The sequence below is a fragment of the Falco cherrug genome, chromosome 3 (assembly GCF_023634085.1).
Source record: "Falco cherrug isolate bFalChe1 chromosome 3, bFalChe1.pri, whole genome shotgun sequence".
NCBI classification, from domain to species: domain Eukaryota; kingdom Metazoa; phylum Chordata; class Aves; order Falconiformes; family Falconidae; genus Falco; species Falco cherrug.
In genome coordinates, this window is record NC_073699.1 from 53,624,352 (window position 1) to 53,648,368 (window position 24,017).

General features: G+C 43.0%; 1 protein-coding gene across 2 annotated transcripts; it reads right to left on the reverse strand.

Moving 5' to 3' along the window:
- Positions 1 to 6: 6 nt before the first annotated feature.
- On the reverse strand, positions 7 to 23,997 carry LOC102053062 (desmoglein-2). Of its 2 annotated transcripts, XM_055705283.1 has the most exons (15): positions 23,828 to 23,997; positions 17,626 to 17,661; positions 16,608 to 16,742; positions 15,226 to 15,384; positions 14,842 to 14,986; positions 13,456 to 13,616; positions 12,456 to 12,590; positions 12,124 to 12,309; positions 10,883 to 11,142; positions 9,871 to 10,013; positions 8,975 to 9,202; positions 7,466 to 7,696; positions 6,327 to 6,451; positions 4,901 to 5,233; positions 7 to 2,848 (listed from the first exon to the last, which is right to left on the reverse strand). In XM_055705283.1, exons 1-15 carry the CDS (start codon positions 23,870 to 23,872, stop codon positions 1,826 to 1,828), a joined length of 3,345 nt encoding a protein of 1,114 aa, XP_055561258.1. In that variant the 5' UTR covers positions 23,873 to 23,997; the 3' UTR covers positions 7 to 1,825. The 2 variants fall into 2 exon arrangements, with proteins under 2 accessions (XP_055561258.1, XP_027661674.2); XM_027805873.2 differs by lacking the exons at positions 17,626 to 17,661; positions 23,828 to 23,997 and adding an exon at positions 17,463 to 17,528.
- Positions 23,998 to 24,017: the final 20 nt, after the last annotated feature.

A 24,017-nucleotide genomic window follows, 5' to 3' on the forward strand; every position in this document is an offset into this window, starting at 1 on the left:
AAAAAATACAGTAAGAGTTCTTTATTTCAAGATTGCATAAAACCACAGAAATACTCCATTAAAAAGTTAGAAATAAGTTCACTCCCTCTAAACTGCACGAAAAAGTGGTAACCACTTAAAACTGTGTGCTTGCTTAAAAGTAAATACATGTACTTAAATAACCAACAGGTCCAAGCAAGGGGGTAATTTGATTTGCTTGGAAGTACTCCACTTAATGTAACAGCCTGTCTGTCAAGTTGCCTCCTGTTAAGCATAGCCACGGTTCCTACTTTTTATATTTATATTTTTGAATCAACTTTTACATCCTTATCAGTAAAATCAAATACACTGAAAGCATTTCTAGCCAAAGGCAAAACATACTACTGGAAAACATAACTGCAGCTGCATGCAGGAAAACTCCAGGAGAGATGGAGACAACCAGAAAGTTCCACGGGTACACTGGTTTTGCAGCACCGTATGACCAGCTTGCTGATTTTACTGGTATGAGAGAAACGTGGCACCAATACCTAATCTAAAATACTGCTTCCTACTCTGAGAAAACATGAGGAGTGTATGACAGTTTTTCCTTTATAAAATTAACTTTAAAGTGTTTCAAACTGCATACAAATATTTACATATGCATATGTACATAGTGCCAAACAGTGCAGTACTGGCTTCTGCTTTTACCACATAAAAATGGTCTTATTTGTTGGAGAATTAAAGGCAGCTTTCTCTTGTCTTGTCAGAGCCAAGAGACATTGCTGTTATACGGCACTACACAGGCCTACACAGCTCTGGTACTGGAGCCAGCAGAACCTCACACACAAGCACACGTATCAGGCTGCATTTCTGTGCTTGTACCTGTGACAATTCATAGACAAAATTAAAATCACTTAGTTAACTGCACTTGTAAATCATATCCTACAGATGTCTAAGGGCCATAAACTTTGCTAGCAAAGTTACTGATTGAATCTCTAGCTTTAAAGCTAAGGTTAAGTCCTGGCTGTTTCTCATATATTATTAAAGGACCAGTTAGGAGCCAATGAAAAAATCTATACGATGCAAATGCTTACTTGTCCATGTCAGCCTAGACCCATGGCAAGTAATGGAATTTTTACACTGAAGTACCAAAAAAATTGCAGTTCTCAGCTTTTTTGCTACTTACTCTCTTTAACCCCTGTGCTAATGCTAATATGCAAGTATTGATTGCTTAAGGTACAAATGCTGATAACCCGAAGTTGTGACATCCCTCCAGAAGATCAACACACCACTGCCCTGAGGATGTACTGGCTTTGGTGGCCTTGGCTTCTCAGGAAGGGGAGATTTCTCAGACATCCACCAAGGTGCAGAGATCTGCAGCTGCAGTTTAGGAGGAGCTACCCTGGCCCACAAGGTAATAGATGGCAAACAGGCAATGAGAAACTGATGCCCCTGAAGGGGGACTTCAGCAGACACACTAAACAGCAGTTCAGAAACCTAACCAGCTTTGCACACCACTATCCATCACTAGATTTTAGACTTCTTTTTTCTGCTTTCCCATAATTATGCAGCTGTGGTTATGTGGTATTATTACACTAACTGAATAATAACAGAAATTACAAAAACAGTAAAGAAGAAATTACGTTTTTCCCACACACTTCCACTTCAAAAGGATCGCTGCCAATGTTATGTAAGAGCAGATTTCTTTGCTAGCTTCCTGGTCATAATCCTTATTTATACAAACTACTGCAAGCAAGTCCATGTCATTCTGAGAGCTCCAGCAAATTCAGGTCTTAAGAAAAAGCCCAAGGCAAGACACACGTGGACACCAGAGTGCTGGACACCACCACCCCTGCAAGGGGCCAGGCTACGAGCGAGTGTACTGCACTGTGCTGTATTTGGTGACCCTGGAAGACTTGCTCAGCGTGGCACTAGCAGGAGGTGGCCCTTCTAAGTTGGAGCCTGCCTGGTTAAGCAGAGAGTCTGTGATCAACACATGCCCTTGCCTTCCCAGGCTGGCACCTGCTGCCTGTTCGGCTCTGCTTTGCATCCCCGAGGCTGTTGCCACCCTTTCATTTACCACCACACTGCACCCCTCTGCCAAAGTGGGGAAGCTGAGTGAGCCCTGCTCTGCAGTGGGCACAAGCACCCTCTCCCGCTCCCTCACCACGACGTACTGGGAGTCAGGGAGATCCTGAACCGTCAGGGCTCCTGGCCCGGCACTCTCCGACTTCACCATCCTCTCTGTAACCACCATGTTATTTCCGTGTGGCAAACTGGGGATTTCCACCAGACCCTGCAAGCTTGATGCAGGTGCCAGCACTCTCTCTGTCACCACTATGTTCTCCTTAAACTGGGGGTCTAGACAGACACTGGCAGAGTAGGCAGGAGCCCCCGCAGAATAGCATGTTTCCACCGTGGTGAAATTGGTCTCCGTGTGGGCTGTGGGAAGGGGCCGGGTATTATGCTGCCCAGAGCAGGATGCAAAGGTTGTTTCCGTGACCACCTTCTTGGACATGGTGTCTTGTCCTGCACCACTGCCCACGTGCACTGGTGGGGTGGGCTGGAAGCAGCTGCCTGGGGCAAAGGCTTGTTTGGAGCTGGAAGCATTCTGTGGATCTAAGAACTGCGACTTTGCATCATTAAGACCAAAACCCGATTCATTCCTGGAGCTACCATCTTTCATGTTGATGTGTCTGCCTATGCATATTTCTGCTAGAGTCTTAAATTTGTCTCCTAAATCATCAAGGAAATGGTCATCAAGATCACCATCAATAAAGCTGCAGCAGCCGATGGAACCGTGGGGGGAGCCTGACTCTCCCTGGGAATAAACCAGGAGACAGTCATTTGCAGCTTGGGCTTCATCTTCATCCGCAAAAGAGACAGCTTTCTACAGACAAAAAACAAAAGCAAGCAAAAATTCATTGATGTCAGCTCTAGACATAATCAATCTGAAAATAAGGAATGCTTGGTCAGAAAGGTTGAAGTAAGAAAATTTAACTGAACCCACAGAAATCATCAACCAAAAAAGGGTAGTACATAAAAGTGTTTTGGTTTTTTGAAGTTAGTCTGAACTTGACAGTACACTTGATGAGAAGAAAAATCTGAGGTTAAACTGAAAATCTTGGGTACTATAACCACCTGCTGCTACTCCTACCAGGAACTGTACCACTTGTGATAACGCTCCATCTTCACAAAACGCTTGCTTTTATTTTGGTTCACTGAATGAACTTCACCTCCAACTAGGTGTTTGTGGGACAGTGCCAACACCATGCCTGAGAGTACCCTAATATTTAAACACACATTTAATGAGTACATGCTGACATGTTATCACCTGCCATGGCTCTTTTCACTACCACAAGCCTGCTGTATCACACCCAAGGAGCCCAACAGCAAACAAATCATGAAGTTAAATGGCTTGATGAGTATGGGAACACAGTCCAGCACATAAAGTTTTAGGCTCTATGCAGGCTGCTTTGCAACAAGGCATGCTCACGGGTTCTCATTATAGTGCTTCCAGGGCCAGCTCTGTCTGAAAACAGCATCTGCAATGGAGCTGCTGCCAGTGCTAGCACGAATATCTGTGTACGTGCTTGCACCAGCTCCAGTTCCAGGAGTGAAGACAGCCAAATCCTCTGGGCCTGCTGAACCAGCTTTACTTAATATGGTTGCTGGCCTGTGCTCAGAACCACTTTTCTGCCACATTTGACATTCCAGGGCGTATATTAGGCTTAGGCATCTGTATAATGTGGTATATATCCAGACCCAAATTGAGTGGATGATTATTTGTGTTTGATCCTGGAAGTAGGCACACTACCCGAGATGCTTTGACAAAAATCAGCACACATCTGAAACTATTCAATGTGGTCATTTGTCTGGTTTGGCGTTTTTTCCCCCCTATAATCCAAGAAATTTTAGCCTCCCAGAAGCTGTAGAGTACTGTAGCGTGACCTTTACTAAGCCCTCCTGCAGGACTTCAGCAAGCAGCTGTGTTTAAACTATGTCTTAATATTAGGAAGCGTAAAAAGCGGAAGGAAAGTAGAGGTGCTACTGTTGCATCTGTTCACCCAGAAGATCAATAGCTACAGCACTCAGGAGACATGCAAGTATCTTAAGCTCAAATCCTTCCCTAGCCTGGGGTGTTGATTCAAATCCGCGCTGCTGCTCCCCTGCAAAACCCCATCATCAGCCAGCTGCAGGGTCTGAAGATGTTTTGTTCGTATAGGTGATGAACAATCCACACACTCCCTGGCATATGGAAGTGAAACTTTCAGCGTAAGGAGCTCAGCAGCCTAAGAACTAATGATGTGCAAAGAGGAATAGCCACAGTGAGTATGAACAGCTTATTGGTCCATGGTTAGGTCACCAATAAAATAGTCAGAAAGGGGATTGCAACATGTGCCTCATATGCTTCTGAAGAATGGCCCTTTCAGGCTGCTGGGCAAAGAGACAAGTCCAGCACCACCTACTTCATCAGCTACTTTGAAAATGCAGACCCACCCTCTACCGTATGACATCTATTGCTTATCTTTCAAAAACCTGCTCCACAGTAAAGTTTGTAGCAGTGACTCACAATGAGTCATAGGTGCCTCCCTACAGGCCAGTTTAATGTGCCTAAGTCCCTGAGATTTAGATCGCAGTCTTTCTCACGGCTTCTTCCTGGGCAAGGGGCTCCTTGGTCACTGCTGAATATTCTGGATCCCATTCCCAAGTACCTCCCTCAGAAGAAGGGTCTCATCATGGGAGACTTTGTAAGCACCCAGTGCTACAAGACTGAGCATTGCCATGCTCAAAGTCCCACATGTGAGTCTAACCCAAAAATCCTTAATGCCCCCAACTCCACAGGCACACAACATTGACCACTGTATCAGGACCGTTTGTATATACACTCAACACTAAGTGTAAATATCAAACTACTGTTATTTTCAGGTCATATGCTTACGTCATTGAAGTAGTCTCTTAAAAATTCTTCATTCATGGCTCCTGCTGCTCCCACTGCGACTCCTCCTCCAGCCACCACTGTCTTGCCTTCTAGACCTGCCATGCCTTCAGCCCTTCCAGCTGCCATGGCTCCATACTCCCCACCAGAAAGGAGATGTCTTTGCTCTTCCCATCTGTCCTTAGTAATAGTGGTGTGATGCTCTCTTATGTGAGAGGCAGAGCTGCTTCCTCCTGCTGCAGTTTCCTCTCCACTCATTCCTGCTGCTGCTGTCACTTCACTGGTTGCTCCTTTCGAGTTCCCTGATGCAGTGGGTGGGATGAAGCTTTGCACTGGCTACATAAACAACACAAATTAGGATGTGACATGAAAGCTGTGCTGTCTAGCACACGGAACTCACCAAACCAGCAGTGGGGCTGGGTGGGACCTGGGAGGGTGCTGTCTTACAACTTGCTTGAATTCGCACCTATACATGTTGCTGCAAAAAGGCCTCCTGAAAGAGGGTGCAGCTTCCACAACTGCATTCCCAAGAAGGATCATGGAAATGTTTCCATAGATCACTGCTTTCTTTAAACTCAAAGGCTTGGGAGCGAAAGCTGGGAAAAAAAAAACAAACCAAAAACCCACACCAAAAAAGGGCTTGCAAAACTCCAGGGAGCTCAGCTGTTCCAAGAAAGACTCTGCCCAGCTTTTCTCAGACACAAAGCAAGGGAGTGTGCACTGCCTCTATGGTGCTGCCTGGCTCTTTCTTCTTTTCTAGAAGTTTGGCTTCCCTGTTAATTGTCTTTTAACAAGAATTTGGTGTGATCATTAGCCCTAAATCAGTCTTTTACCTTACTTCTGTTTCTTTGTTATTGTGCAGAAGCATGTCAGTGTCATGCCCTTATTTTTCAAAAATGGGTTTTTCTGCAGTTTTGCACTTTCTGCCCTTTTTTTTTTTTCTTTTCAATTAACAATTTCCTCTGTTTAAGAAGGCAAATACACAGGGAAGTAATATAAAATGCAGCCTGAAACTCTGAACTAATGAAGAGAAGCTAAGCTGTATAACCCATGCCTTCCCTGCTTCACCATACTCCCAAAGGGGTGCAGAACATTCCAGGCTTGCAAATGCAAATGCTTCAGTCTTTACAGTAAGGATGCTTTCCCCACATTCCTATCTTCTGCTCAGATACCATCAATATTTGCTTGATTGCCTTCCCTTTACTTTGGGATTTAAACATTATGGTTGTTTTTTCTAGAGCTGCTGATGGAATTCATCGTCCATGCATCCTTCGCTGAGCCTCACAGGGTTAATTTTAATTAATATTCATGTGCGGTTAAAATCTGCTGTACAAGTTTGAAACATCAGCCTGTAATGTGGAAGAGGTGCCAAGTGCCAAACCGAACACTTGGATAGAAATCAAAGCGAAATGCTCTTAGGGATACATGCCTTCTCCTCGGGAGCTGCTCCTTCACTGTTCCACTGATGCAATGTTGCTTCACTGTAGTCCGGTATTGCAGCAAATCCCTTTGCTCCTGATCCGCAGGGACACAGCAGCAGTAACAGTGGGACAACTACAAGGAAACAGAAGTTTACTATTAACTATGTGATTATTAGGGTCAAAGCACGCTAATAGCCAATACCAAAGTTTGGCCAGTGCCCACACCAAAATTTATCTTTAATGAGCTAATGATCAGTATGAGAGCTAATAAAGACTGAAGACAGGCTCCCAAATATTCAAGGTATTTCTTAAAAACATATGCCAGGTTGGTTTCCTAGAGAGTAAACTGACAATTAACCCATCAGAGCCTCAGCCCTGCAGATGATCATGCATGTAATGTAGCTATACTTCTACCGAAGATCTCATATACCAAACCCAAGCCCTAAATTTCACTGTACAACCTCAGCATTTCTAACTCCTCCTGCTAATGACATGGTGTCATGTAAATTTCACCTCACTACTCCTATGACATGCCTAGGGCACTGCCTGGGGAACTTAAAAACATCCAGTTTCAGGAGCACAGCATATTTATGGGGCATGAACTTTGTTTTGCCACAACTAGATTGCTACCAGTACAAGCAATAAACTACTGCAGTTCTAAATGCGCTGCTGGTGCATGACTGTACCCTAACTCCAAGCATTCTTCTCTTCTTTTCGAACTTCTGTTCTGTCTCACTAAAGAGCAATGTCATACATTGCTCAGAGCAAGGCACCAGACCTGGGTCTGCAGTGAGGGAGAAAGAAGTGGAGAAAATGCCGTGGTTTGAGTGGGAAGAGTTAGGTTCACATGACAAGATGTGAGAACACAGAAAGGGTTCCTCACTGCTTCCCCACGTGTTATTTAGAGCACCATAAACAAATATTAAAGTTGTACATATTGACTTTAAAATGCACTGCTTGAAATCCTTTGAGGGTGAAGCGCTGATGTGACTAAAATTAGTTGGGGATTTGCCGTGACTTCACACAGACTAGGAGTTTACACAGAATATATCAAGATGATAAAACCTGAAAGCCAGACTGTTTCATTCCTGATGCCTTACAGATCATATTTACAGTGCTTCCAAGATAATATGAAACAATTACTTACGCAGTAGAAGTAAAAAAGCCAAGATGATTAGCGCAACTGCTCCTGGTCCCAGACCCACCGACTTATTGCCAATATATTTCTCTTTGCATACACCATCATCTGCACACTTGCAAACTGTCAGTTGCAGAGACTGTGCCTGAGCACAGCTGAACCCTTGGAAATCCTTTATTAAGATGCGAACTTCAGTTCTTCCCAGCTTCAGGTTTTGTGGTACCAACTGTATGCTGGTGCCTGAGGCAGAGGAGGCGGTTAAAGAAAAACAAAAGACAAGAAATGAGTGGAGAGAAAGTTGACTCCTGTAAACTAAGGGAAATAAAACCACAGCCTCCCAAGACCCCTCCAGTTAAATGCAGCCAGTGCAATGGAGTGAAGTTTAATCAGCTGCTGCTACAGTGTACGTGCTCTTATTTTTATCATGTAATTCATGCTGGTAACAAAGCAGCTGTGCTCACTTGCGGTCTCAGATAATTGTGAAGAGTTTCACATCACCAGAGACATCATGGAAGACAGCCCAACCGCCTATGTAGTGTTAACCTACACATCATCCAGGTAGGTAAAGGCTGAATCCACAATAAAACAGCTTCAGTCCTTAGGAGATTAATCTGTCGTAGGCCACAGGCAGAGACTGGGGAGCCAGCGTATCACCTGCTCCTGTGGCCGTGTCACATCAAGGACACAACTAGGCAAGAGATGCCCAGATGATGTTCCCAGCTGGGGAACACCACCCTGTTTGGAAGAGTTGTGACTTCTACAATTGCTACTAGTCCGGCTGCAAATGGGGTGAGGAAAGCTAAGAAGATTCCTTCTTGGTCCTAAACCTGGCCATTATGATGACTGCCGATCGCTTTGCAGTGTTTGCTGTAGTATTACGGAGGACAGAATAATGAGTCTGAAGTGCTTTCTGGTACCTTCGGTCTACCTGAAGCATTTCCTTCAAGCATTTCCCAGGCTTACAGGAACAGAAATGTAAGAAGAAAATGCTGATCTCATTTTGAAATACTCATTAAAATTATTTATGATTTCTGAATTATTTCTGTTCCTACTGTGCTGGACAGTCTTGGAAAGTTTACACTGTTTCCCCTTTTCAAGGCCCACTGTGCAGACAGATTTATTTATTTATAAGTTGGTTATGTTACTGGCTACAGTTACTCTAAATCTGCAAGCTCAGTTTTAACAAAAACATCCTCCATCACTGCATTCTTTTTCTGGAAAGATGGGAATGGCTTGATCACAGCATTACCCATGAAATCATCATCACCACATACGCGTCATCAAACTGCACAAATATGGTCCAACTGAGCGAAGGCAACAAGGCCCAGAAGACACGACTGTGCTTTTATAGCATTAGAGAGAAGAGAGCAGAACACAAGTGATGTGTCTTCATGCCTAACTCCATATATACAGGTTGTTTTGGTCTGGATCAGCCAAACGGTCAGTTTGACTGGAATTAACAAATCACAACACTAGGACTCCGAAGAACTGAAAGTAATTAAAAATACATTTTCTTACCATTTCTGGATGCAATAACCCAATTTTTTGCCGTCCCTTCTGGCTCATCAATGACAGCAAAGCTGAAGGGATCACTGTTTGGGTAACTGTCCAAATCATTAGCTGTAACATCAACTAATTTTGCATCTGAACACACAGTCTGCACAGGGTTCACAAGAACTGGGCAGTTATCATTCTCATCTTTAACTTGAATAATGACTGTGCCGGTGACCGTTTTCTTCGGAACATCTAAGATTTTAAATATGAAAAGTTAAATTTATTTGTGCAAAACAATCATCTTAAAATAAAGAATTGAATATTTTCCAATCCACAAACATTGCTGAAATAAGTTGAAAGAGCTCTCTCTGGAGCTTGTGGGAGCACTATTTAATTCCTAATGTTGATAAACATATTGAAAAAGTTCTTCTGAAGGTAAGCTGTTTTACTATTTTACTTTTTTTTTCTTTAAAAAAAAAAGTATTTCCTATGTGTGGTTACACAGTAACGTGCAGATTATAAAAGAAGAATTCTAATTAGTTACACAAAAAGTTCAGGGAGTCTTTCCGGGTTATCATTCAAGAAAACTCAGTACTCTGAAGGCTGCCAATTAGCATGCTGAGATACTGGCAATTTCTATCTTGACAAGGGATGTTCTTATCAGACTTGGTCTTCGCAAAACTTTTATAGAAGTTCACTTCCATCTAGTCAAAGAAACGAAACAGGCACCTTGGGAACTCTTTCCAAGGTTCATCCTATTTCAGTGTAAGCCTGGGTCTCTCCTCTAAATACAGAGCCTATGGGAAACTGCACTAGGTAACTAACTTTTAGGCAGTTAAAGATAGGGAGGTTAAACCTAGAAAGGCAGCGTAAACCCTACATAAACCAATTAGCGTGAAAACAAAACCCTTGCAACTTACCAGTAGTTATACCCAACATGGTGATAGTGTAGGTACCATTTACTACATAAGACGACTCATAATCAAGTTTATTGGCAAGTTGGATTTCCCCCGTGACTGAGTTGATTGTGATCCAGTTTGCTGTATCTCTTCCTTTCATGTATCTGATTAAAATCACATACAAAGATGTACACATTTATAATGAAGAAAGCAATCATCAGCGGAAAAAGCAGCTTCACAGTTTACTCTTCGTTTAATAGAACAGACAAAATCCCTAGATCTGAGGTCTGACACTCCTGCCACTGGAATTGGTTTCAGCTATAAACCTAAGATTATAAACCTACCCTGAACGCTGAAACCTGACTTTCCCTCTAGAGCCAGGATTTATGTGCGGAGGCATTATAAAAAGTCGACTCGGAGTGAGACTGGAGCAGGAAAGGGAGCTGTGCTCTTGGTCATCGTCCTCTTCCTCTCCATCCCTGTTCACCGCAAAAGCTCAGCAGCAGCCACCCAGGAGAGACTGTATTACAGGTGTGGGGGAGAGGGGTCCACCAGTGGGTACACACCTCAGCTGGTCTGCACCATTTGCAAAAGCTACAGTGGTGGTTCGACGCCATTTTATCTGAAGAGCTACGATTTGAAAGCTAAACACACACACACAGATTTATGTGCTTCACAACCTTTCTGTCCGATCACTACATGTTTCTGAATATTTCTTCCTAAAGTTTCTGCAGATGATGAAATCAGATGAGTAAATTACTGTCAAAATTAAACATGCATGACACAAGCATGGACAACTTCAGCCCAAACACTCATGTCTCACCACATACAACAAAACAAGTAGGATTTTCACCTCAGCTATTTTCTGCATAATAGAATATTGAAGATGATGATCATTATGTTGTTTTAGGTGTAAAATATGCACAGTAGAAAATTACTGCCTTTGAAATTATTTCAGTTCAATATACACACTTTTACAATAAGATGTGATTTCTGACATACTCAGTTATGATGGTTATAATAAGATTCTTACGTAATGTTCTGTGCTATTTTTCCAGTGTCTTCATCATAGGCTTGGTACTGTCCAATAACCTGGTTTATCTGCAGTTTCTCACTTGCTTCAATAATTTTTGTGCCACCAGGGAACACAGGGCCTTCCCGCACATTAACCACATTAACTCTGACTGGAATTGTTTGTACTTTGTAACTGTGTTTAATTGACTTGTGGAACTCTGCTTTGTTTGTAACAACAATGCCCAAGTCCAGGCTTTGCATTTTTTCATAATCCAGCTCCTGCAGCAATAAAAAAACCCAACAAAAACACTCAGAATTTGACAGAATCTGATATCTACACAATATTCATGCATTTAATATTTAAATAATCCTATTTAAATAATACTGTAGCATCCCTATTTAAATATTTAGGATGCCACAGTGCAAAGAACTGTCAGTTAACATGTTACCAGAGTATATAATACTTGAAACTCTTTAGAAGTACATAAGGAAGACTTCTCATTTTTAATGGATGGCACCATAGGGATGTCTTTATAATACTGAATTTAAACTAATTTAAGGTAGGTACAATGAGTCCTACCCATCTATTCTGTCCCTACCTTCAGTGAACTGGTGCTCAATATTACTTGCCTCTTCCATTTGTATGGTTTTTTTAAAACCAATTAATTTACTTAATAACGCTTATCAATCTTTTACAGTTATCAGTTTTCTGATACCAAAACCAGAGGGGAAAAAAAAGAAAAAAAATACTCAGGACACTCTGCATTTTCAGTTCTTGTGGACCGAAGGGGAGTGAAATTCATAAAATAAAGAATTCCATTTATGGAAAATATTTTCATAATTTCAATTTATGGAAATTAATAAAAGTCTGTTGCCCATGGCTCACGGAGTAGGTGTTGTCTGCAATGTTATCTGTGGCCATGGCAAATAAATTTAAACTGAGATCAGTAAGGAGAGCAAAAATATGGGAAACTTTACAGCATTTTATTAGCACTGTTGCTCAAACAACAGGGAAACTCGGGGCTTCTGCCCCACTAGATATATTTGAGATCACACAGAAAGTAAATGGTAAAGCTGGAAAAAAATAATGATTTTGCACAGAATTACTGAATACACCAACAAAGAGTATGCCAAAGGAGGAGCGTCCACCATGTAAATTTATAGTTTACATACTGACTGAATATAAATAGCTTGTATGGCAGCTTAAAGGGAATAAATTACTCTAATATTTAAAGATGAGTCTCTAAAGGATATACTAACCTTCACAAGAGTCAAAATTCCTTCATTTGTTTGGGTATCCGTTACTATACGAAAAAAGCCACCTTCATTGCCAGAAACAAATGAAAAGTTTGCCAGCCAGTTATCAGAAAACTCTTCATCTTTGTCAAATACTTTTATTCGCAGAATTTCCACGTTTGCTCTGTTTTCTTCAATGCTTCCTTCAAACTGCAATCAAAAAACATTCTTCTTCATAAAGATGTAATGATTTACTTCATTCCACCCGTGCAAGAAAGTTTGCAGAACCTCGTTATTAAGCAATGGGATACCAACAGGTGTAATAACATGCCAAATACTGTGATAAATGTACTTACTGCACGATTTTCAACAACAGGCAGATTGTCATTGACATCCAAAATCTTGATTTCTAAAGAACATGTTGCAGCATTCCCACCTAATCCACCACCACGGTCTTTTGCTTCCACCACCAAAGAATAGCTACTTTGTGTCTGCCATGATAAGAAAACAAACGTGTTTAAACCAGCCTAGTTTTTCTTCACTGTGTTATCTTTACTACATTTCGCTGATCCCTCTCATGGTCAATTTTAACTCCTCTCTGGCTAGAAGCAGTTCTCACACACAACTACCTTGACAGGCTCTGCTGGAGTAGAGCCAAGGCTTTGAAAAGGATTTGAGACTTTCACAAAGAAGTTAACCTGTACTTACATGGCAAATGAAAAAATTTCAGTGTCCATAAACGGGGACAGGACCAGTGCTACCTGCGTGTCAGGACAGGGCTAAAGGCAGAAGACGTTCCCCACAGCTAACATCCAGATCACCATCTGCTGGCCAGTGAAAATTCAAAGCAAGCACAGGCAAAGCTGCTGGCAATATGTGGCTTTCAACGCTGTTTCACAGTGGCACCCATCCTAACTCTTTGCACCTCGATTTGCATAGCAGGCCACAGAAATCTAGATGCAATCAGCAGCTTTGCAGACGGTGATCTGCGTTGTCTTTGCCATATGCTCTCCAGCAAAAAGAAATAACCCCTCGCTTCACGCAACTGCTGCCCTGGCTGCATGGAAGGGACTGAAAGCAACGACATCAGGCTGGCGCTGTGCTAGGGGCTGGCTGGTGCTGTACTAGGCTGCTGTTGTGACAGGGGGAATACAACCCTGATCCCATCACATTCTCCCTCCTCGGCCCTCCCCTCCAACTCCTGAAAAACATGCATCAGCCAGACAAGGTTTTAATCCCAAGGGAGGCGAAGGAAACAGAGGGCCAGCTCTTCACTCTGGCAGGTAAGGCTGAAGGTGACACAACAGGCATCAGAAGACCACTGTTAACAGATTAGAAGTGGCAGGGTGTTTTTACCTCTCTGTCAAGGTTTATTTTTGCTACTTGAACCTCGCCAGTATCCTTATTCACACTGAATGCAGCGCTAGGGCTTTGGGAAATGATCTTGAAAGCAATTTTGGAATTTAGGTTATTTGGTTCATCTGCATCTGTTGCATTTATCCTCATTACAATTGTACCTGCAAAAAGCAAAAAAACCCACCAGTATTTGTTTACACTGCCATCCTCTGGTAAGTGTTTTTACTGTAACGTCAAAGGTAAGGGCATGTTGTCAGATGCACTGCACAGTTTTCTGACGCTCTTGCCTTTATTTATTTAATTAATAAACTTGAAGAAGCATTCCTGGAATCCAAACAGTACGTGTAAAAACCAATTGTATCCACATATCTGTAACTCAGAATTCAATGCACCAGAATTAAAAAACAGGTTGAATTCTTTCAAAAATTCTGACAGAAAACTGTAGACATCATTCAGAGAAGAAAGAAAAAGTTTTTGAACAAGCTGCATTTCCCTCACACATTATTATTCTAAAGAGAGCACTACTAACTCTTCCACCTGAACAGTATTAAAACAACTGCTTTGTATTGACGCCCTCTAACAGCTTCACTCAAAATACACAGCGGACTCCAATGTGCAATCCTGTCATAATTCATGGCACAGGTTTTGTTCTTTGGGAAATGGTCTAGCTCAGTGCCCAGTGCTAGAGTTAGAATATTAGGTGGAATTCAGGCAAAGCGCAATGACCATACGGTGGCCACTGACCTGAAAGAGAGCTGAGGGAACTCAATACCTCACCCAAGTGCACGGTCAAGAATTTGTTTCCTCAGTTTATTGTGATATGGAAACGGACACAATGTCAGGTATTTATAAGATTGTTTTATTACAGCTTTTACCTTCTGGAAAACAATCTGTTGCTCTTTTGTCTATTGACATCAATAGGAAAACGGCCACTAACTTGTCGAGGGTTAGGTCATGGCCATATGTGCTTGACAGTGAAGTACCTCTCCGGCCCATACATAAAGCAGGGCTTTTCATGAGCATGGCAGAGTGGAGTCCCTCCCAGACAGCTGGGATTGCTAGCCCAGAAGGTAGACTGCATTTCCCATGCAATTCCTGCTGAAGGGCTCTGGTTCCTGGATTTGTGGTCGCTTTGACAGCAAACCAAAGGTGCCATAAGAGGAAGTGTTGTCCCCTGCTGCATTTATGTAGATGCTTTCCCTTAATGACACCGCACGGCTTAAGCCTGAATAAGAACATACATTCACATGTGGATAACCTGACCTATGCAAACAAGAGATCACATCCTTGTTAATGCAGATATGCTGCTGGAAAGATTATATTCACTTGTGCCCTTGCATGTGTGGGAAAAACTAAATAAAAAAACCAATTTAAAAGCAGCATTACCTGTTTCACTTAATTCTTCAACTGAACCAACAAAAACTTCCTGTGCAAACACCGGAGCATTGTCATTTATATCCACAATTTTAATTGGGAGGTCTATTGGCTCTTCCAGTTTTGCTCCAGTCTTATCTAGTGCATGACCTCTGAGCTGAAATAATACAGACAGAAACAATAAGCAAATCCAATGAGTGACTGTAATATATATAAATACATATGCAAAATAGAAATATATAGAAACATGTATGTAACAAACACTAAGCATATATAATATGCTTACAAATACAAGCATGCATACACACACAAATATCCAGAAGCATTATTTGAACAAAATAAATAAAAAATGGATAGAAGAGCACCTATAAGGAAAAAAGTTACTATTCAACTCACAAACAGCATTGGAGTCTTTTCTCTGTCAACCCTTCCCGTGATGTTCAAGTCTCCAGTCTTTCCATTGATAACAAATAATCCGTAAGGGGGTTCTGTTACTCCTTGACCAGATATAGTATAAGTTACCACTATCCCTTTATCTTCAAGATCAGAATGTATCTAGCAGAAATATAACAGATAAAATAGCATTTGGTAAATAAAACCACATTTTAAAATGCAACACAAATATTTTTGCAATTTTTGTAATAAACAAAGAAAAAATAAATAGTAAGCACATTTCCCTGCACTCTTTTGAGTGTGGTGATGTTGAGATGAATGCGGAATGAGCTGCATGTTCTGTTTGAGGATCTATTGCAGGGAGACAAGGAACATGATGGACAGCACAACAGTTGGGAACCATGGAGTGGAGAGATCTGTGGCAGAAGAAAATTGGGACTCCTTGGACAAAGAGAGTGGGATAGGGCACAAGTATGAGGAAAGGTTGGACGACCACTGTGATAAGGTGAAAAGCTCGAGTGAGGGAAGCAGGAGGAAAATGATGGGGGCAAACAAAATGTGGAGAAAGATCAAGAGAGAAAAATAATCTGAAACAATAAATTGAGCAGGGGAGACTGAAGTTACTTGAGCAAAGCCTAGAAATAAAGTATGACAAATTTTTAAGGGAGATTAGCCCTAAGCTAGCGAACGTGACCAGGACTGAGGAAGTGATAGGGTGGAGGAAAAAAGGTCAGACCTGGAGAGGAACAGATAGAAGAGGCTACATAGACTACAGACTATACTCTTCCTCTGCTGTCAGCAAATACCTGAAGCATCTGGAAAAGCACATGTGCGTTGTGCCAGTATCACCACCAAGGGCCAGCCCAGGCAGAGGGTAACAGCCTGCTCCATCTGCAGTTACTTTATATGCTGACGTGACAGGTGTGGTGAATTCTGGTTTCAGCACTGGTTCTGAACTAAATGAGTATTGTTCTTGCACAAAGGGTGATACCTTGGTTATTTTTAGCTCTGTTTCCTAAGAAGTGAGGCATATGTAAATGTGCTCCATGTACACCCTTCTGCCCAGTCACCACCAGCAGTTCTGGTACCCACTTCCTAAGTTCAACCACAGCCAAGTAGGGGTGGTGGAGTGAGAAAAGTATCTTTGTATTGCATTTCTAAAAGTTTTATGAAAACTGGTGGCTGGGAAAAGATGAGACACTGAGCCAAATCAGGCTGCAGGAGTAACCCATCTGCTGAAGGAAGGAAACAGAAGGAAATGTGTCAATCTTCAACTGACATTCAATAGTCCTTTAAAATTAAAGAAATATCTGTGCGTGTGTTTAGGGCAGCCATAACCTCATTCTACATTTTCATCTTTATTTTTATCTCTTTTCTGGGCTTACTCTAGCGATTGGATTCATATAGGAATTGTCCTCCTCTTCCCGTATGAAAGCTGGAGGGACTGTCCATTCTCGCTTCTGTCTGATTAGGCTGTTGGGATGAGACAATATGCCACTCATGCCATTTTGATTATAAACCTGTGAAAAAACAAAGTTGCATGTCAGCGTTACATTTAGCCATTTCAGATGAATGCTTTAGTGCTGCTGTAGCCCAGATGTCTGAATAGCTTTTGCTCTTTCAATAGCCAGTAGCTTCAAAATCATGGAGCAGCATTAGCCTTCCGAGCCACAATCTAAGAACTATATGCTCCTCAAGCTGATTGAGGAGGAAAACTACACTAGTCTTTTCATTGAGACAGAATTAGGTAAGACAGGCTTCAAATACCTGAGCAAGTTCCCATGACCGGGGTGGGTGAAATTACACCTGTTCTGGAAGATTTGAGTGCTTGTCATCAGATGTGGGAAGAAGTTTTGCACTAAGGCTGTTTTGAACCACCATCACTGCCTGTTTACCAACCCACCAATACTGCCTTGTACTCAATCTTCTCTCTCAAACACAATACATGAAAGAGCCGGCCTCCATTCAACACATCCACTGCCTCTGCTACCCTTGCTCAATTAGCTCTCATTATCACTGGGCGTGACAGCCTTCACTTTTCTGTCCAGCTTCGTCCCTAATGTGTCTGTTGATTTCCAGATTCACATTTGGAAATGTTTTCGATTAACATATTCCATAAAACAGTAGTCGATTTCATTTATAGCGTTAAAAAAGAGATATCTGCAAACTTAATATTTTAGAGGAAGTTTCTCAAGTTGAATGCCACTCAGTTTGATGGATGTAAGAATCTATTCACTTACATTTCAGCTTTTAGTTCATTATTCATTACACATCTTCAATGCTTCAGAAAATGGTAAAACTCAAGATATTTATCAACTGAAGTATGCCATGCCTTTGACACTTTGCTCAGAGAACCCTTCTTCAGGCACTGATAAAGACAAGCAGTTTTTCATTATTTCCTACCTTCACATAGAATCCATTTCCATAATTCAAACAGATCTGCAATGGAAGTTATGATAAACATTATTAATTCTATGCCACTTCAGCAGTACTAAAACTTAACTGACATGACCTCCCTCATAAAAACAGCAAACCCATCAGGAAGAGGGCATCCGAACATCTATCATTTAATATTTACTATTTACCCGTAATAACTTCTGAAAAATTCATCCATAGCCATCCACATTAAAAACATACACTACAATTATAAAATTACTAAGTTTTGCACTCTCCTGGCAGGAAAAGGATAATAAGCAATTGACACCTCCCTCCCCCAATAATTGCAGGCTTTATAGTAATTTTTAATCAACCATTTTTCAGTGCTGAATAATGCTTCACTATTCCAAAACAATGGGAATTTGCCATCAATTGAAGTAAGTGCTGGTTGCCAGCAGCGCTCTGAAGAATCCCCTTCTTCTGGGCAAATCACAGATTATACAGGCTGTGGTGGGTTACCGACCGCATCAGCAAACAAAACAAGTTAAATAACGTTTAAAAGCAAGAACTAATCAAAACATCTGCTGAAGTCTACATGACAGAAGCAGCGTTCTACTTGGCACCTTGCTGGGAGGACAAATGGCACACATACATCCCTTACTTAAGGCAGAGGCCCATGCATGCTAGCAGGCAGCTCATGCTTGCTCTGACAAAACCTTACACGCCAGCATTCAGTATTGGGACTGCGCATCTCTCCATGCACCAGGACAGCCCAGGACAGCTCTGCATGCCTTTAGACACCTCAGTTAGGTGCCTCATCCTAGCTGGAAGGAACTGGAACCTCTGCCAAACCACCAGAGACCCTGTGTTTACACCCACTCTTCAGGCACCACAGACTCTGCAAGCGACACACCCCCCCCCCCCCAACAATGCAAAAATGTAGGCACTGGGATGCAACAACAACATGTAGGTTATTACATATGAAACCAACAAATAGAGCTTTTGAGCTTTGTATAGGTAGAGAATACTGTTATGTTCTCGAAACTATTACATCTACCTACATTTCGCAACTTAGGGAATTCTAATTTTTTTTTAATACTAACGCCTAAGGCAAAGCAGGCTCATAAAAGGTAATTTCCTACTGAATTACATCAGGGAGTATTTCTTTATATTCTCTCTGACTGATTTCTAGACTATTGACTGGCCTCTCCCTAATTCATCCCTCTGACTCAGCCTTGATTGCTGCATTGATGACAGCTTTTTTTTTTTTTTAAAAAAAAGATGTTTATCTTTTCCCCATACAATGCAGTGGAAGGTGTTGGAAGAATGTAGCAGAAATTGAGCAATGTAGCAGACGGCTGCTGAAACTTGCCCAACAAAACTGTTCTTCAAATGGTAATTTTCCCCATGTAAATATTCTGAAGGCAAAAATCAGCAAGCACTGAGTTCCCTAATGGTTATGTGCTGTGAGGGATACAATCTTATTACTTGTACGGATTTTTAAAATTTATTTTTATGATTAATGACATTGTACCAGCAAGAGTGACAGGAAAATTTTGGTTTACAGTCAAGGTTTTACAACAGAACCTGCAACTCTTGCAAGGTGAATAGTTGTCCTGATGTCTTCATGAACATCCTTATTTGTTCTTACTGGTAAACTGAAGGGAAAAGTGTTTCTGTCTCAATACTGAACAAGGACAAGAGGCACAAGGTGAGAAGTTTCTTTGTATTGGAAATAGGAGAACCACAGTATAAACAGAAGTGCCTAAAATTCAAGAATAAGGAGGTCTTCCACTGAGTGAAAGTGGAGAAAATCCTATTAGTCATTGTAAACAGAAAGTCTTTCATTAAGACAGTTAAAAGTAAGTATTGCTTTGTTTGCTTAGCAGCAAAGCAGCCTTAAAACTCTTACTGCTAAAACAGTAAAAATACTTTTGCTCTTATACTTTTTAATCTATAGTCCACAGGTAATCTCATAAGGGATTTCTAAGACATCTACAAACAGCACCTAAAAATGGTGAGTTTATTTACAAGGTGCATACATGTGTAACAAATACATAAAAGGATCCTGCATTTTTACAGACAATTTGTAAAGGTTCCAAAAATGTGGAAAAGCACTTTTCAATGACATTTTCTTCAAGGAAAAGTCACATATCCAACAGCTGTTGCATTCTGAATCCACCTCCTCCCCCTCCCCCCCCCCCCCTTTTTTTTAATTTCCTAGAGCTGCCTTCTGTTAAATGGCTTGGTAAGAGTAGGAAAGCCCTGTTCATCATTTCATGTGGATCATAGCCTTGGCACAAAAAATACATCTGTTGATAACACAGAGCTGAGAAAGCATTGTCAGAAGAAAACTGGATGGTTACAGAAAATGAGGTAGAAAACCTGAGGCCTGAAGTAATAAAAATGGAATGAAATACTACAGGAAAGCAGCAGGAATAGGCAAGAGGGCAAGGGAAAGCAAGGAGTGACTACAAGGCTGCTCTTGCCCAAATCCATGTTCATGTGTAGTCAGGAAGTGACTAAGGAAGAGATTTTGAACACCCATCTTAGCTTTGTACTGTGAAGATGAAGACTGAGTAAGCAAGAAGGTATGTGTCTGTATTTGCTACACAACAAAACAGTAAGTCCTAGAAACCTTGTCTTTCACATATGCTGTGTGTCAGGAGATTTGGATCCTGCACCTCATGTGAGTCAGTTTGGTGTTGACGACAGTGGGCAAGTGAAGATCTTCCACACTTAAGAGAAGCAGGCTGAAGGGACCATCCAAGATCATCTACTAGTCCATCTCCCCAGGGCCAGGACAAACTACATCTTCCTGATGACCTGTTCTTAAAAACAAGGGATGGAAGTTCCACAGCCTCACTAGCTAACTTGAGGCAGTGCCTAGACAGTGTTACAGATGGGAAGTCTTTGTTAATTTTTATCCTAATTTTATTATGCTAATTTTTAGCTCTTTGCAAGTTGATCATATTGCTGTTTGGATGAGATTCAGTTTCAGATGAAGGCACACAAAATCACTTATCTAAATGAACGCTAAAAGCTTAAACTTCCATGATAATCAACAGAAATACAGACAATACCAACAAAGAAATTGTAGAGCAGTTCAACTTGCCCCAGAGCCAGCCCACATCTATTTCTTTCTGAGCCCCTGACTGTAGCCATGTCTAGTTTGTAAGCCCAACATGAGAGGATTTGTAGAGCAAAGCAGTTGCTGCCGAGAACCCAACACTACACAACCTGTGTTTTGTGGCTTTTGCTTCAGACTAGAATTAGCCTGGTCCCACAGACCAAATACCCACGAGCAGATGGATGCATCTCCCAGGGCAGTTTCACCCAGGAGGGATCAGATCCAGACACTGCAGATTTGCTTCGAAAGCACAATGTGATCCAACCAGACAGGTGCACTCTGCATCCACTGCATCCCCACTTACCAAAACAGAAACTCAAACACCTTTATTGAGATGTCTTAACCTTTCCCTCTTTGCCATATTGATAATGGTCTTACTGAACAGTGTTAATTCAGGTTTTGTCACAATTAACCCTTTATGTATCTGAAAACTCATCATGGGTCTTTCTCACTCGCGCCCCCGCCCTGTTTCTCAGTTCTTTAATCTCACTTCAAGAATCAGAAAACAGGATTTCCTGAATTTAGACTGTATTTTTGGCTTTCCTCTAGACTCTCCTGGGCAGAATAACTTTTTCTAAAGTCCAGTGTCCAAACTAATACAACACTTTAGTTCAATAGGATGGATAAAATACTAGATCTCACGTATCTCCCACCATATCTCACTGTAGCACAGTTCCTGTCCTGTCATCCCCCACTCCCCCACCCCCCTTTTTTTGGAACAATATTAATTTGTTGAATCAATGTACAGATACTTGTAAATATTTTTACCATGTTTCAACATGTTACTGGTGATAGAAGCTAGGCTGCTTTGAATTATCTCACCTTTGCTCTTTATAAAATTAAACATGGTTTTGTGGTTTGTTTTTTTTTTTTTTAATTTAGCATGTTTCTGTTAATTTTGAAAAGTAATTGCTACTGCCTCTGACATTACAATAGTGATCCAATGTATTGTGGACTGAATTTCATCATACCTAGCCAAAGTAACATCCCAAACATCAAGGAAATACAATCTGAGAATATGTTCAGAGAATAAAATCAGTTTTGCTACTTGGGTAGTAAGATTCATACATCTCTGTCAACTCCTCTTTCACTCAAATGTAAGAAGCATTCTAGGATTTCACCTCTTGAAGACGTGATGTCCACCCCCTTCAGAAATGACGGAGAAACCTCCCAGTCTAATAATCCTCGATAGCTGTGCCTGCCCGGCAGGCCCATGGCTCTGGGTGTGTGCCCTGAACACATGCCAAGTCAAGCCCGAGCCCAGCCCTGCAGGAGCACTGCCATCCGGCACACCCGGACATCCCTGGAAAAGGGTCAGAGGCAGGGACCTGGGGAAAGCTGCCACAACCTCTGCGAGGTACCTGGGGACAACAATACAGGGATGCAGGCTGAAGGCAGGGAGGGAGCACAGATGATGAAGACACACTTCCAGGAAAAACAAGGAAAGGAAGAAAAAGTTCTCGATGCTTCTAAGGTAGAAGATGTTTGGGAAGACACTACTTCTAGACTGATTTTGTTTTTCAAGAGTTTCTTAAGGTTTTGACTTTATCAGTACCATCCTTGCATGTCATAAAATAGAAATGACCCCAATCTGATGCTCTCAAACAAGCAACTAGATTTTCTGTCACATGAATGGCTTTGTCCAGATCAGGGAGATGAAAAACCAAACCAACCAAACAAAAAAGGCAAAACCCAGCACTGCCTCTCCTGACATCACTCAGCTAATATTCTGTGTGACAATGAGGCATTCAGGCACCAAACTGAGCTCACTCTTAGTATACTGTACCCTGCCACAGCTTTAGCTGAGACTGAGGATGATCAGGTTTGAGAAAAATAATTTTCCTCTTTTCTTCAGGCAAAACCAACAGCACCCTGTGCCCGTGCAAGCCCACCAAAATGGATGATGTTGTGGCTTCAGGTATTACAGAAAAAATCAGTGAAAACTTTTGTACAAGTAGCATTCCGCATGTTCCCCATGGCTCTTTTGGGCAAAACCTTTCCAACCAAACTCTAACGCCCAGCTTGCTGCAAAGAAGCGGGTGGCCTGTCGCTGGCCGACCCGCGGCCAACCAGAAGTCTACATCAAAGTTATCAGGCAACAGGTCTCCAGCTGACAAATCTGATGTAGCTGGATTCCGAGCCCAGGGAGCAAGTTTCCAACCTACAGCACCCGGCCGCTTGACCACGCAAGCGAGCCGCCGGCCGCCCGGCTCCCCGGCGGCTCCCCGGCGGCTCCCCGGCGGCTCCCCGGCGGCTCCCCGGCGGCTCCCCGGCGGCTCCCCGGCGGCTCCCCGGCGGCCTGGCCTCCAGCCCTGCCTTTGGCTGCGCCGCAGCCGCCCGGCTCCTGCAGGCGTTCCGCCAGCGTGGAACGGGGAAGGGCTAACGAACAGTGCGGCGGGTATGAAGGTAAAACGCCTAGAAACAGCCTGGAAACATCCTCCCGGATCAAATAAACCGGGCGCTGCGGTTGTGAAACTCTCCTTGCTTTTAGCCTGAGAAGGCGTTTCAGAGGATGGAAGGTCTAAAGGCTGTGGGCTAAAAAACGAGTGAGGGCAGGGAAGGAGAAAGCCTGAAGCGTCTTGGATTGTTAAGAATTTGGTATCATTTCTCTAAGGCGATAAAAACTTCCATTAAATCATACTTCATGATCCATTCTCCCTCCTGGCACTACTCCTTCAAAAAGGCAACGCGATTTCTTAACACAGATAACACGCTGAACACGAAGACGGCAGCAGCCCGAACGCTTCACCGCGTTCCTGTTCCCCCTGGCGTCTCCCGAAGCCCCACCCATCCCGGGTACCGCTCCAGCCGCCTCTTCCTCCCTTCACCCGCCCTCGGACAGCGAGCGGCGATGGCTTCGATGGCTTTCGCCCGCTCGCAAAGCGAGGGAGAAACCCCGTCCCCAGCACCGGCGGCGGAGGGCAGCCAAGGCCCGACGGGACGGGCCCCCCCGCGCTCGCACTCCAGCCCCCCGCGGCGCCGGGGCCGGGCGGTGCCGCCGCTCCCTCCCGCACCGTTCGCGCCGCACGGCGGCGCTTCCCCCCGCCCGCTCGGGGGGACCCCCGCGGCCAGGCGCGCCCCGTCCGGGCCCCGACTCACCAGCAGCACCAGCAGCCGCCCCGCCGCGGCGGCGCCCCGCGACATGGCCACCGCCTTCTCCGCGCCTTGCCCGGCACGGGGTCCCCTGCTCGGGCCGCCCACGAGGGGAAATGGCGGCGGCACGTCGAGGGGCGCACAAGTAGCCGCGGGTGGGTGGAGTGTGCCGGGCGGAGGCAGGTGGCGCTCGGCC

Bases quoted from the DNA above. Each gene is read 5' to 3' on its own strand.
- LOC102053062 (XM_055705283.1), bottom strand. From the start codon at position 23,872: ATGTCGCGGGGCGCCGCCGCGGCGGGGCGGCTGCTGGTGCTGCTG. The intron at 17,662-23,827 runs GTGAGTCGGGGC...CTTCCATTGCAG, and splicing joins GGCGGCTGCTGGTGCTGCTG to ATCTGTTTGAATTATGGAAA. The intron at 7,697-8,974 runs GTAAGAAAATGT...CCTCTGCCTCAG, and splicing joins GGTTATTGCATCCAGAAATG to GCACCAGCATACAGTTGGTA.